Below are 16,119 nucleotides of genomic sequence, written 5' to 3'. Positions count from 1 at the left end.
TGATTCTAATGACTTCCAGTACAAAGATGAACTGTTTTCTGTTTAGTCACATATTCTGACTAAGTCTTTAAAGGTGAGTAATGAAAGTGTTCACTCCCTTATGTAATATTTTACCTCCAAAAATTTCTTAAGGTAATATGTAAAACTTTATATTATATGTGAATAAATATTTAACAGAGAAGATGTACGAAATATGATTCATGGAGTATTATTTTTATATATTCTTGTTCACATACAGAGAGATAAATATAGGAAACATGCAAGAAATTCTTCTCACTAAGTTTTCTTACATTTATGATTTAATTATGTCCCATATGCTGACCTATTTGAGAATTTGAATTTTTTCTATGATTGAACATCTATAGAAGGAGAAGTATGAATTTACCTAAAATTTACTAATTTTGGTACCATTTTTATCATCAGTATATAGGAGTCGGTCTAACAAATTTTATTCTGTTAAAACAAAACAATAGGAAAAATATTGGTGAAGTGAGTGGGTGTTTTAATAAATGTTCAAGTTGAAATATTATAAGATTTCTAGGAAAATGTATTTTTACTTCATTAAATTATAATGAAAATCAGCATATAACATAGGAAGAAATCTTAGACAATGACTATATGTGTATTTATGCATGTCACACAAACAGAATGAGGGAAATTTTAATATTTATGTTTTACAAATATATATTCTAAAGGAAAATAAATTTTCACTTGTATAAAACAAAAACAAGCAGTACCTCTGTAGTAAGATATAGGACTCTTTGTGTATATTCTAAGAGTGGTATTGATGGTTCTTGAGGTAGATCTATTTTCGTTTTATAAGGAAGCATCATACATAATTCTATAATTTCTATAGTGGCAGTACTACTTTGCAGTCCCAGCAGCAATGAATAAGCACTCCTCTCTTCTGAAGTCTGGTCAGTCTATGCTGTTACTTGTTTAATTAATTTTAGCTATTTTGACTATAGTAAGATAAAAATTTCAAGTTAGTATTGATTTTCATTTTCCTCATAACTAAGAACTTTAAATACTTTAAAAAGTGTTTTTAGGCCATTTGTGTTCCTTTTGAGAACTCTGTTTAGTTCCATGACATGTTTTTAAAAATTAAGCTATTGCTTTTCTTTATGTTTAGTTCGTTTGTTTGTTTGTTTTGTTGTTTATTTGTTTTTTTCGAGACAGTGTTACTCTGTGTAGCTTTGGTGCTTTCTGTTTAGTTTTTTAAAGTTCCTTTGTATACAATAGAGTCATGTGATGATGACCTTCATTAAAAATTTCAGTATTAGCTGTAGCAAATAAACACCAAGGCTAAGACAAACATTAATCCTAAGTCTTTGAAACTTGCAGCTTCTTCTAATTTTCAGACTTCTATTACTTCCTGTTTATTCTTTGTCTTCCCTTTCCACAGCAATCCCTCTATACCTTTATTGTACACTTATTTTTCTTCATTTCATTCTTTCTCCTACCAAAATGGTCTTTTCTAGTCTTTCTATAATTTCCTTTTCTCTCCAGCCACTGTCTATCCCTTATAAGGCTCTTCTTACTGTAAGTCTTGAATCACTGAACAAATGTTAATTCTCTTCCATACCTTCTACAATATTCCACATCATTTCTCATTTTTAATACTATTTCCTCTCTCCATGGCTCTTTACTTCTCATTAATACCATTGTTCTTTTATATAAGTTCTGTGGTAAGCAGTATGGTGCTTTCACCTAAGTCATTATAAATTTCTTAATTTTCAACACTTGGAAATCTCTAGTCACTCCTTCAACCAGATCATTTATTTTGGCCTCTGCCACCGGGCAGAAAGGGATGCAGGCAGTCACATATAATCATGATTAAGCCTTAGTAGCCCCCCCACAAACTACGCTAACGTCTCCTGTTTGCTTTGTGACAACAGCAGAGCAGTGCACCTAAATTCTCAAGCTACATTCTAAAAGACCTTCTAGACAGTTACCAAAGTATTTTATTTCTATTTTATTAAACATCCAATTTATGACTTAAAACAATGCATGGTATGGGCTCTATATTATGAATCATTTCCATTTTATCTGCTTGTCCTCATAATATCTTCCAATGTCCATTTACACATACTGGTTAACTTCAATTGCATTTAAAAATCATCCGTAGAAGATGTAAACAATAGAGAAATGTTTATAAATTACTGAATATCTGTAGTTACATCTCTCAATATATTTTTTCTTTGGAGGTAACATGGCTTACTATGAAAAAATTTGATTAAGGGGAACTTGATAGGGGCAATATGGCCTTTGTCTGTTCTGGCCACCCTTAGGCCTGTAATCAAACTGGGAAGGATTGCCTAGTCATATTCTGAGAACAAAATCTAGCCAGCACTATGGTCAATGCAGTGCAAAGTCAGCTTTCAAAGGCCATAAAGGGAAGCAGGCATTTTATAAATTTATTCTATTTTATTTATTTAATTTTTTTCATTTACTTTGCAACCTGACTGCAGTTCTCCCAATTTATTTTTGAATATATGTTCACAGACAGCTCTGATATAAAATCTGCTTTGGAAGCTTCTGTACAGAATAAGGAGCTACCTATACTGTTGAATCTCTTTCCCCTCCCAGAACCCCACTTTGTTGTTACTATATGATTAACTAAAATTAATTTTAAGATATTTCCTCCTGCCATTATCAATCATTTATTTATTTCATCGAGGAAATATATGCTAATTGACTGGAATCATAAAATTTAGCATACTTTATAATTAATAATTTCTGCAATAATTTACAATAAATTTAATAATTTATAATCTTTGAAATGGTAGTAAGTCTATGATGCAGGCACTGAATTTTCCTACCCAACCAATGGATCTTCCACAAATTTCATAAATTTTTAGAAGTATCATGGTATTGTTAAATCTTTTAAAGAAATCACATGTTAAAATTTTTATTAATGAATTGAAATTATTTCTTAAATTTTAGGAATAATTTCCATTTATTATATTGAAACTGAACAAAATTTAAAGGCCATTCTGACAAATATTTGGCTGTATTTCAAATCCATTAGAAAAATTTACTTAACAAGTCTTTAGTGAATACTATTTGAAATTTGCTGCCTTTTTGCAGGGACATCCAGTGAGGACATGGAAACAGGGAATGCAACATTGCTGACACAGTTTGTTCTCACAGGACTCACTCATCTACCACAGTGGAAAATCCCCCTCTTCCTGCTGTTCTTGGTGATCTATCTCATCACCATTGTGGGGAACCTTGGTCTGATTGCTCTCATCTGGAACGACCCTGGCCTTCACATCCCCATGTATTTATTTCTTGGGAGTTTAGCCCTTGTGGATACTTGGTTATCATCCACCGTGACACCAAAAATGCTTCTCACCTTCATAGCTAAGAGTAAACTGATCTCTCTTTCTGAATGCATGATACAGTTTTTTTCATTTGTAATGTGTGCAACCATGGAATGTTTTCTTTTGGCAGCAATGGCCTATGATCGTTATGCAGCCATATGCAAGCCTTTACTCTACCCAGTGATCATGACAAACAGACTGTGTGTACGTCTGCTGGTCTTGACCTTTGTAACTGGAATCCTTCATGCTTCAATTCATGAAGGCATGTTATTCAGATTAACCTTCTGTAATTCCAACATAATACATCACTTTTACTGTGATGTTATGCCACTGCTAAAGATTTCCTGTACTGACCCTTCTCTTAATTACCTAATTGTTTTTATTTTTTCTGGGTCAATACAAGTATTTACTATTTCAACTATTTTAGGCTCTTACACACTTGTTCTGTGTACAGTCTTAAAAAAGAAATCTGCCAGAGGCATAAAGAAAGCCTTTTCCACCTGTGGGGCCCATCTCTTATCTGTGTCTTTATACTATGGCTCTCTTCTCTTCATGTATCTGCTTCCTGCATCTCAAAAAGGGCAGGATGAAGACATGATGGACTCTGTATTCTATACTGTCATAATCCCTGTGATGAATCCAATTATCTACAGTCTGAGAAACAAGCAAATCAAAGATTCACTGTCAAAATTCTTAAAGAGAAATGTTTAGGTTCCATGTTACTATCTGTTGTCTATTTATCAAAATAACACAAACTTGTATTGTCTTAATATAGCTGTATTTTGTTCATAGTCTAAAGAATTTTCCAATTGCACCTGTTCTAGTATTTTAATGAATTAATCTGTAAAGGTATATTTCTCTCTAATATATTTTGTATATTTTCAATCATGCAAAGACATAATCAAGTATTATATTATGATAAAATAAATGTAACAACACATCAAACTGGTTTTCATGTTCTTCATTGTAACTTCAGCTGATATAAGAGAGTAGACCCTTGAAAAAATACTTCAATGTGATTTGTTTTTCAGGTTGGAAGCTCATATCACATTTATCTGGGCTGAAATAGAGTTTTGTATTTCAATAACAGACAGGAGTGTCTAGCATATGACTAGGAACTTGAAATATTAATAATATAGTAAGAATCTTATTTATTACTAGTATGTTACTAATTTATTAACCTGGCTATTTAAAATGATTCATTGATTTTCTTTCTTTGTGAACATTTACACACATATTTTTTTCATTCTACTTTTTAAATTATTGTCAAAATTATCTTCTTCTTTATAAAAGGAAGAAAAACCATTACAATTTAGGAATAAATCAACAATCACTGTGTACTAGGTAGTTTTATTTTTCAAAAGAAATCAGAGACACTTAGAAAGAAGAAGGCTCATTTGCAGGATTTCTACTATCTGGTTGGCCTTTGGGGACATTTTCCTGACTGATGATTGATGTGGAAGTATCCAACTCATATGACAATGCTTCCCATACATAGATGATTAAGGGCTATATAAGAAAGTAAACTGAGATGCTATGGAAAGGAGGAGTGTTAGCAGTACCCTCCAAGGTCTTGGCTTCAGTACCTGTCTTTGCTTCACTTGACGATGAACTATAACCTGTACTTTGAAATAAATAATTTCCTTCACAAACTTCTTTTAATCATGGACTTGATCACTGGAAAGAGAATGGCAGCTCAGATACATAGGGATAAAAATCATCTTGGATTATGCCCTATTAACACAGATTGCTGCTGAACACGTATTCAAGAGTGACTTTAATGACTATCATTGATTTATTTTATTTGCTGATTGACTCTCTTAAAAGAGTCTTTAAATGTTTAATAGGAATCAAAAGTCAAAAAAAAGCTTGTGAAAGCACAACCTAACTTGCTCTACTTTGATAGTTTCTAATTCAGCAATGTTAACAAAGTTGGTTTAGAACCACACTTAGAAAATTACTGCTCAAAAATAATGTTTTGCAAAAATTCTATATAAAATAAATATGTGCAAGTCAAAGTAAAGTTTCCACATATTTTCATTAATTATTTAAATTTGAATAGGAGAATATTAAGATTTATATCATCTGCTTTTACTTTCCCATGCTTGGTGAGTTAGATCAGTATTCAATGTAGCATCTATGTCAAAGTATTTGAAGCAGGTGTTTGCTAACTTTCTGGGTATGGTGTTGACAGTGACAATAGTTAGCTAGATCCATGGTATTATTTAAGTATAGCTAGCATGAGGAGTTTATATTAATTATAAAAATATTATTTATCAAATGAGCCAATTTTGGTCTATAGTTTTTATAATTTATGTATAAGACATCCATTTGCTTGAAATATATTATCTTTACTTTATTTTTAATGTTCATTATGTGTGAGATTTATTTGAAGACACTAATTTGCAATTATATAATTATATTTATCTTTTTATCAAAGAAAAGAGAATTATATCAAATATAATATGAGTGCTGCATGGTTACAAATTTGAATATGAACTTCATATAAAAATGAACTTATAAGATTCATATTTCCTATGCACTTCATAGATACAAGCAAAGCCCATGCTTAACTCAAAGTCTAGATAGGATTATATCCAATGGTATTACATAGTCTGAATATGAAGGCCTGGAATTGGGAAGGGAAGGCCAATAAGTCAAATGGGTGAATAATGAACTCAACCTTTCTCTAAGTTTCTTTTTACTGAGGTACTCCGTTGACATAATGATGTCTCTATATATTTTGAGGTATAATAAATTATTTATTCCAACAATTCAAATATGCAACACACTTAACAAAGAAATCCCCTGACAGATTCATCTAGAAATTATGGTTTACTTATTACCCTAGGTCCTATTCAAGTGGACAAAGAAAATTGCCTGTTCTTCCTACACACTCTTAACTCCTACTTTCTGAGGACTTCACATTTTTGGGACAGACCACATTTCCTCTAGTTCTTCCATAGACCATCTCAATGTTTCTTGCTGGCTCTCTCTCGTCTTCTCAGTATTTCTTCCTAGCCTTCTCCAGTACACTACCTACTTACTTGCAAAAATACATCATAAAAGGGCAATGCAGCCACCACATTTTGATGTAGGTGGGTCTTCTCTCTATGTGTTACTTTCATTGGTCAAATAAAGAGACTTCCTTGGCCTTTGATAGGACAGCAACTTAGATATGCGAAGTAGACAGATCAGAATGCTGGGAAGAAGGCAATGAGGCAGACGCCATAGCTCTCCTTTCCAAGATGGACGCAGGTTAGGATCTTTCCCAGTAAGCCACCACCTCGTAGTGCTACAGAGATTACTAAATATGGGTTAAAGCAAGATGTGAGAATTATCCAATAAAAGGCTGTAACTAATGGGCCAGGCAGTTTTTAAATGAATACAATTTGTGTGTTGTTATTTTGGGTGTTAAGCTAGCCGTGTGGGACAAAAAGCAGGCCTGCTTGCCTCACCACTACAACATTTACCCAGGGTACATGAAGGACAACCCAAAGAAAAGAATACCCACCCAACAAAGGCAAAAAACAGTTATTAACATGAAGAAATGTTCCAAACATCATATCAGAGTCTTATATCCCAGAATAAAAATACAGATGTCAATAGATAAGACAATATGCCTCCACCAGAACCAAGTAACCATATTACAGTAAGTCCTAAGAAAGGCACTATAGCTGAAATACTTCACAATTCAAACTATTAATATGCTCAATGACCTTATGAAGATATGAGTAAATCCCTGAATACACAAAGAAACAGTTGAATGAAATAATGAAAAGATATCCACATATAAAAGTATAATTAGAATCACTAAAGAAAGTGCAACTGAATTTAAAACCAGCATTGAAAATTTTAGAAAATCTAATAGAAATTCCAGAGGTAAACCTCACTAACAAATTAGAGGACATGGAATAGAGAACCTCAGGTGTTGAGGACAAGTATAAGAAATGAATATTCAAAGAAAATGTTAAACTAATCAATCAATCAAACAAACAAACAATAACAACAAACAATTGAGACACAAAACTTCTAGGTAATCTGTTATACTCTGTAAAGACCAAGTCTACAAATAAGAATAGGGATAGTAGAAGGGAATGAAACGCAAATCAAAGGTTTGCAAAATAATTTTAACAAAATTATTAAAGAAAGTTTTTCTAACTTGAAGAAGGAGGTGCCTAGCAAGGTAAAAGAAGCAGACAGAACACTAGACAGAAGCAGAAAAGAATTTCCTATGACACATAATAATCAAATTGCTAAATATATGGTAAAAAAGAACAGATATTGAAGGCAGCAAGGAAAAAAGATTACATCATATATAAAGACAAGGCTATTGGAATAATACCTTAGTTCTCAGTGGTGACTCTAAAAGACACAAGGGCTTGTATGGATGTTCTATAAACTCTGACAGAAAACAATTGTTCACTCAACTACTTTATGCAACAAAACTATCAATCACAATCTAGAGAGAAAGACAAAAACCAAATTTAAACAATTTCTAGTTTCCAATTTAGTCCTACAAATGAACTAGAAGAAAAACTTTAGTCTGAAGTGGTGAACTACATCCAAGAATATAATAGAAAGGAATAATCCCAGATGAGTAAATTGAAAAAGAGAGGGAAAAATTCATATGCTCAAACTAAAGTAGTAGGATTTAATAAATATTACTCGTTGATAACTCTAAAGGGTCTCAACTGCCCAATAAAAAGACACAGACAGATTAGTTGAAAAAGCAGTAGGATCAAAACCCAGTGCCATTTTCCTTGGCTTCTCAGTAGTCCTCATTGTCTGCCATGTTGAGAGAGTCCAGTTTTATCCCATGCTTTTTCAGTCCCAGTCTGATGGAGGAAGGTCATTGGTTAAATAAAAAGAAACTGCTTGGCTCTCATTGGTTAGGAGATAGGTGGGAGGAGTAAACAGAACAAAACGCTGGGAGGAAGAGGAAGTGAGGTCAGACTCGACAGCTCTCCTCTCTGGAGCAGATGCCTCAGATAGACGCCATGCTCCCTGCTCCAGGGAAGATGCACGCTATGAAGCTCCGACCCAGGATGGACTTAGGCTAGAATCTTCCCGGTAAGACCGGTGCTATACAGATGATAAGAAATGGGCTAGTCCAGGTGCGAGAGTTAGCCTAGAAGAGGCTAGGTAGAAATGAGCCAAGCGGTGTTTAAATGAATACAGTGTCTGTGTAATTATTTCGGGGCATAAGCTAGCCGAGCAGGCGGCTGGGGTGTTGGGGATGCAGCCCCTCCGCCGCTCCTTATTACTACACCAGTCCAGCTGGCCTTGGTGAGCTCCCAATAGATCAGTCCCACCGTATCAGTGGGTGGACGCACCCCTCGCTTTCCTGACTTCCTTGCTCATGTTCTCCCTCCTTCTGCTCCTCATTTGGACTTTGGGAGCTCAGTCCAGTGCTCCAATGTGGGTCTCTGTCTCTATCTCCATCCATTGCCAGATGAAGGTTCTATGGTGATATGCAAGATATTCATTAGTATGGCTATAGGATTGGTCCATTTTAGGCTCTCTCTCCTCAGCTGCCTAAGGACCTAGCTGGGGACATCTCTCTGGACCCCTGGGAACCCCTCTAGAGTCAAAACTCTTTCCAACCCTAAAATGGTTCCCTTAACTAGGATATATACTTCCCTGCTCCCATATCCACCCTTCCTTTATCCCAACCATCCCATTACCCCAAGCTCTCCCCATCCTCCCCTTCTCACTTTTCTCTCCCCATCTCCCCTTTACCCCATCCCACCCCACCCCCCAGTTCCCAATGGTTTTGATCCTACTGCATGTACTGGCTTTGTGGAAGCCTAGCCTGATTGGATGCTCACCTTCCTAGACCTGCTTGGAGGGGGGAGGACCTTTGACTTCCCACAGGGCAGGGAACCCTGACTGCTCTTTGGACTGGAGAGGGAGGGGTTTGGGATGGGATGGGGAGTGGGGGGAGGGGGAGGGAAAAGGGAAGCAGGGAGGAGGCAAATTTTTTTAATAAAAAATATTAGAAAAAAATAAAATAAAACACTCAGATTCAGAAAAAAAAGAAAAGAAAAGAAAAGAAGAAAAAGCAGGATCCACATTTCTACTGCATCCAAGAATCACACACCTCATCATCATGGATCCAGGAAACAAGCAGGAGCAGAAACTTTAATATTTGATGAAATACATTTTAAACCAAAACTAATTAGAATAAATTAAGAAGGACATTATCCACTCATCAAGAGAAAAATCCACTGTGAGGATATTTCAATCCTAAACATTTATGCACTAATTCTAGAGCACTTAAATTTTAAAAAGGAACACAAATTCAATTAAATGGTATACTGATCCTCTCACCATGATAGTGTGAGGTTTCAGTATCTCACTTTGGTCAATAGGTTGGCTATGCAGCCAAAAATTAGACAGAGGAAATTTTAAAGTCAAACAATGTCAGAAATCATATGGACCTAACAAATAGCTACAGAACATTTTATCCAAACAGGAAGGGATATACTTTCTCCTCAGAAGCTTATGAAACTATGTAAAATTGATCACAAATTTGGACACAATCTAAGTCTCAACATATATAAAAAATTGAAATAGTACCTTGCATCCTGTCTGACCTAAATGGATTAAAACTGGATATGAAGAATAATAAAATGTGTGCAAAATCATGTAAACTGAAAACCTGACTATTCAATGAAAAGTGAAAGAAATCAAGAAATAATTAAAAACCTTTAGAATTGAAAGAAAATTAAAAAAAACAACATACTCAAACATTCAAGACACAATGAAGGTAATTTGTTTTTTAATTGTTTATATTGCATTATACATTTTTATCTACTCCTGTCCCTTCCTCCCCTCTCCTCTTCTACCCACCCCTGTGACCCTTATGCTCCCAATTTACAATATTAGGAGATATGGTCAGTTTTTCCTTCCTATTTAGATCCATGTATGTCTCTCTTGGGGGTCCTCTCTGTGTTTGTCGATTGTAGGCTGGTTTTTATTTGCTATATGTCTAAAAGCCACTTATGTGTGAGTACATATTTTATTTTCCTTTCTGGGTCTGAATTACCTTACTCAATATGTTTTTTTCTAGATCCATCCAAGAAGCAAGTTTATAATGTCAAGTGCCTACATTAAAAAAAAATGACAGGAGAATCCCATTAGAAACACAATGGATCTCTTGTGTGGTGGCAGACATAATAGTTTATCTGGAATAGACAATAGAGAAAGATGTTGGATATATGGTTGGATAGAGTATTTGGATATGGAAAAGTTACCTGTGGGTTGTGGCAGATTGAGTAGGTCCAGGTTAGACACTGAAGAAGATTGTGGGATGTATGGCTGTATGAGTACACTGGTAATAAGAAGGGACCTAGGAGTGATGGCACGTAGGAAAAGTTCACACTAGACTATGGGGTGCAGAAGGGAGTGGCCAGACTAGGCTGGGGCATTGAATAAGATCCAGACTAGATTTGTGCTCTGGGGAGAAGCATGGAGAGAAGTTCAGTGAGACTCACTTTTATCAGTCTGGGTCCTTGAGAAGAAATTGTGAGGTCTCTAAAATGGATTTTCAATATTTAATATTCAATTCTCTTCCAACATTGGAAATTTATGATATTTAACCATGTGGTACTCTTTGGGACTAATTTGGGCATTTCACAGGGGTTCAGATCTATGGTGGCCAATAGAGCAGCCTTATCTAGTTCTCTAGAGAACATTTAGCCCAAATGGGAATTTCAGTTCTCTAATCTATCCTCTTCTAGAAAGACCTTGCAGGGGTATAATCGGATTCTTATATATTTTGAGTTTGGACAGTTAAACTTCCAGAATGAATCACTGTGAGAAGAATTGCTACGCCTATTACTGCCTTTTTGCACCTGCTCTGGTGTGTTCTTTTATGATTTAGATAGCGCCACACAATTTAAGTATCTCAAGGATTTCTTGCAAGATATGTCTAAGTGAGAAATAAGTTCAATAATATCCACCATGTGTTCCATAGATGTTCAAGAATAGTTTTTATTCTATTACAATGTTATACTTGGCTTTGGATTTCTACATAGCTTGATACAAATGAAAATAAGAGGAAAAGATTAGGAATATTTTTAACATCATCACTAAATAAAAGTAAGTAAAATATCGTGAATTGTTTTCTTTAATGGTAGTTTTTAAGATCTTGCCATAATGACTTTTGAAATATTATGAAGCTAGTATTTTAATCAATTTCTCCATGCTCTGTGACTCCATAGTGTGTGATTTATGAAGCAACAGGAACATGTTGTCATGTTCTGGAGGGTTCCAAGAGATTTGGGCATAGACTATTTGCGGGGAAGGGGGGAGTCTATGTGACTATACTCCAAAAGGAGATTTTCATCTGCAAGCATGAGGTGTCTGTTTGGGATGCTGTGCCCTCCCTACTGTAGAGTAACTCCATTAATCTTCCTTTTCCAGATGTATGCTTTTTGTACTTATCTTTCCTGTGCTTTTTTTTTCACATGATGTACATTCCTTCTGCTTATAATCTCCCCTTGTTTATAATTAGTGGAAAAGCTCTCTACAGGTAATAGATTATAGCAGCCTATGTATGAGTGCTTGATAAATGCCTATTGTCCTCCACACTTCTTAGACTACAGCAGTCCTATACCATGTAGCCACCTATTTCCCCTATTACTTCTATTTTCCTACATTGGCTCTATAATGTGCAGGAAATTGTTTTCACCAAAGCCATTAAAATTTTCCATTTTCAACATGCAGGGAACTATATTCAGTTGTACTTCACCTTTTCCCTTCCATTACCTTTTCTTTCTTGGTGATCACAACCTTAAAGTATCTGGTTATTTTTTTGCCCAAAGTATATTTGTATATTTCATTAGAGTGGCATAGGTTCAACAAGAAATATTTCTTTGGAAATGAGATTGGCACTAAGATAGAAATTCTTGTTGAGGGTAGAGTAAGTCATTGCAGAAAAAGGAAAGCAATCAAGAACACATTATGATTAAGCTTTGGTAGTGCAGCTCTCCTGTACATAATAAATAGACTGATTTATCTAATTTCTCAAACTCAAATTAAAGATCTGATATAAAGCTCACAAAGAGGTTTGGATTTTTGTTTCCATTCAACATCCAGTTACCATGCTATAGTTCACTTCTTAGTAGTAGGTCTGTATTAAGAATTCTTTGTGATTGACCATTCTGTTCTCAAATTATCTCCAGTGTCCTACCACATATACATTTAATTTCATGTAATCTAAAGTCATTTTGGTATGTTTTGAAAGGTAAACTATTAGACCCATTTTATACTAATACATAAACTTTTTCTACAGTTTTATTTCACACAAATGTTTTTTTATTTTTTTTGTTTTTTTTATTTTTTTTATTTTTTATTTTTTTTTATTTCACACAAATGTTGCAGAAAATTTTGGTATATAACCTGATTTGGAAGTTTCTGAATACAGTAAGGACTTTCTAATATTGTTGCTTCCAGCCCAACACCGCCTAAAACTTATTTCTTTCTACTACTGTATACTAACTTCAGAATTAATTTTGTGGCATTTTGCCAGCTAGTACCTATGTTTAACTTTCACCTGAATATTAGACACCTTCTTCCAGTTGGTTGAGGCTATTCATTTTAATCTAAGATGTAGTTCAGGTGCTTAAAAATCTTTTCTCTTGGCTCATAATCTGCACCTTAAATACAATTTTTTTTATCAAAACAAGTGAGATTTCTACACATTTTCTGAATGTTTAAGGCTTCTGCTTGTCCTTTGTCATCTGCTGGTACATTTAGATTTAAAATTTGGATAATTAGCTTTCATTGTTCTAAAATATCAAGGATAGTTTCCATCTATCAAGATAATATTGGGTAAAATAAAAGGGCGTTCTTATAAGTACATGGCTACATTAAAGTTCCAACACACAGAAATTTACTCTACAATTTCATACTGAATACTGTGTTACTTTTAATACCTTTCATTCCAGGGACATAAAGAGAAGACATGGGAACAGAGAATGCAACAGTGCTGACTCAGTTTGTTCTCACAGGACTCACCCATCTGCCACAGTGGGAAATCCCCCTCTTCCTGATGTTCTTGGTGATCTATCTCATCACCATTGTGGGGAACCTTGGTCTCATCACTCTCATCTGGAATGACCCTGACCTTCACATCCCCATGTACCTGTTTCTAGGGAGTTTAGCATTTGTGGATACCTGGTTGTCATCCACAGTAACACCAAAGATGCTATTTGACTTTTTTGCCAAGAGTAAACTGATCTCTCTCTCAGAATGCATGACACAGTTTTTTTCATTTGGAATCAGTGCAACCACAGAATGTTTTCTCTTGGCAGCAATGGCCTATGATCGCTACATAGCCATATGCAAACCTTTACACTACCCAGTGATCATGACAAACAGACTCTGTGTACGTTTGCTAACACTGTCCTTTGTGGGTGGGTTTATACATGTTTTGCTTCATGAAAGTTTTTTATTCAGACTAACTTTCTGTAATTCCAACATAATACATCACTTTTACTGTGATGTTATGCCACTATTGAAGATTTCCTGTACTGACCCTTCTCTCAATTACTTAATGCTTTTTATTTTCTCTGGATCAATTCAGGTATTTAGTATTTTGACTATTCTTGTCTCGTATACACTTGTTTTGTTTTCAATCTTAAAGCAGAAATCTCTCAAAGGCATAAAGAAAGCCTTTTCCACATGTGGAGCCCATCTCTTGTCTGTGTCTTTATACTATGGTTCTTTACTTTTTATGTATGTTCGTCCTGCATCTTCACAAGTAGATGATCAAGATATGATGGACTCTATATTTTACACTGTTGTAATTCCTGTGCTAAATCCAATTATCTACAGTTTAAGAAATAATCAAGTAAAAAATTCTCTAGTGAAATTCTTAAAGAGAAATGCTTAGGTCTCATATTATCTTTTGTTGTATTCTTATTAAAACACCATAAAATCATGCCTTCATGTTTCTAATTTTGTTTTCCCTTCTAAAATATTTGGCAGTTATCAATCCTAGAATGTTTTTTCTCTTGTTTTTGTGTATTTGAATGTATGGGGTATATGTGTATGGTGTATGCACATTTATGTGCATAGTTACAGTTGACCATATACACACATGGGAAGGACAAAGGAGTTCACCTGACATCCTGCCTATAGCCTTACTTTTTTAAAAGAGATCTTTTCCTATAGCTAAGTTTGCATCCTGCAAAACTCAACAATTATTTTAACATCTCACATCACTGATTACAGAGATATGTGCAGACATGTCTTCTCAACACTGAAATATGCAGCTCTCTTTTCCACTGACATTTGCATGCTATGTTGTGTGGGATGCAAACACAGTTATTCATCTCATGCAGCAAGAGTTCTTACCTACTGAGCACATTCCTGTTTCCTGGAGCTAGCATTTAAAATAGACTTGGATATATACCCATTTCCATTAAAATATTTAAAATCAATTTTAAATCATGTAAAAAAATTAATAAAATGTTTAGTATAATAAAATAAGCAAAGTAGAAACTAAGTTTAAACATCTTAATAGCAGGTTGGTATTCTATTCACTGTGACACCATAAATACATTATGTGTTGTAGTAGTTTAATTCCTGTGTAAAGGACACAAATATGATGCCATTGATAGTATGATGACTCATATCCCACTTATATGTGATGAGGAAGTGCTATGTTTCAGTAAGAAGACACAAATTTTCAGAATATTGCTAGAAATTTGAACAGATCTTTCATTAAGTTTAGTTGGGGAATGATGACTTTCATTTCTTATAGCAATTCCACCTGCAATTTCCAGAGAGAAGCAAAGATACAGGAGCGTAGGAGCAATATTTCTGACAATGGATAGACTGTCAAATGTTGCTCTGTTCTCAGAGTGGTGTATGCTTTAGATCATTATCTAGGCTGCCTCTGAGACTCTCTCTTGCTCTCTGTATTTTACCACCATCTAGAAGCTTCACCAAATAAAGAAGCTAGCAGTTTTCATGAAAGAATTAAGTTGGGGAGTTTTGTTGAGAAAATGTAATTGTAAGATCAAGGGAAGGTTTCAAAAGCCTAAATTTTATAACAGTGAAGGGATTTAGGTTAAAAATCTGGTTGTCTAAGAGTTACTAGAGTATATAGTTGAGGAAAACATGGTTTAAGTGCACATTACTTAAGACCAAACAGTTACAAGATTGTGAATGTTCCTACTACCTTACCTGCTGACTTTTTGGAATAGTTGAGAAACAGAGCAAAAAATGAGCTTTACAATTTAATCACAGAAATGGAAATTGGGGAGAATGGAGATAAACACAGAAGAATGTAGAAATAAGGAAAGGGGGAATTGAAAAATATAAGTAATCTGAGAGAGGAAATAGAAAGGGGGGCTACTTACGGATGAGGGAAGAAGGAAGTGGGTAAAATAATACAGACACCCTAAAAATCCACAAAGAATCATATATTATTAACTATTTAACAAAAGACCTAAAATATTTGCACACACACACACACACACACACACACAAACACACACATACAGACACACACACACACACACACACACACACACACACAGAGTCTACAATGAACTTTCTCATCGAGTGATGATGCTCCGTCTAAGAGCCGAAAGGAATCTAAAAAAAATCCCAAAGTCAGACATGAGAACCCCTTTTCAGAGCTTTTGGCCATAACTAAAAGACTCCCAAAACATATAGCCTATTGCTATTACCCTTGATGAACCCTGAGAGATACAATGTAAGTCAGTCATGCTTTAGATACCATATGCGTCAAAAACATGACCCAAGTACCTGA

General features: G+C 34.7%; 2 protein-coding genes across 3 annotated transcripts in view; both read left to right on the top strand.

Moving 5' to 3' along the window:
- Positions 1-3,107: 3,107 nt before the first annotated feature.
- Positions 3,108-4,037, top strand: LOC142838072 (olfactory receptor 5H19-like). The gene has a single exon (XM_075953353.1). It carries the CDS (start codon positions 3,108-3,110, stop codon positions 4,035-4,037), a length of 930 nt encoding a protein of 309 aa, XP_075809468.1.
- A 7,469-nt stretch (positions 4,038-11,506) lies between these two features.
- The window catches only part of LOC142837958 (olfactory receptor 5H19-like), a 74,211-nt gene continuing 69,598 nt past the window's right edge, over positions 11,507-16,119 (top strand). The window contains exons 1-2 of one of the 2 annotated variants that reach the window (XM_075953337.1): positions 11,507-11,515; positions 13,312-14,229. In XM_075953337.1, coding sequence (XP_075809452.1) covers positions 11,507-11,515; positions 13,312-14,229 — 927 coding nt within the window. Of the gene's footprint in view, positions 11,516-13,299; positions 14,230-16,119 lie in introns of those variants that run through there. The other variant, XM_075953336.1, reaches the window with a different exon arrangement.

The sequence above is a fragment of the Microtus pennsylvanicus genome, chromosome 1 (genome assembly GCF_037038515.1).
Source record: "Microtus pennsylvanicus isolate mMicPen1 chromosome 1, mMicPen1.hap1, whole genome shotgun sequence".
Classification (NCBI taxonomy): Eukaryota; Metazoa; Chordata; class Mammalia; order Rodentia; family Cricetidae; genus Microtus; species Microtus pennsylvanicus.
The sequence above is the reverse complement of the archived record's forward strand: the minus strand, read 5'-3'. Positions and strand labels throughout refer to the sequence as shown.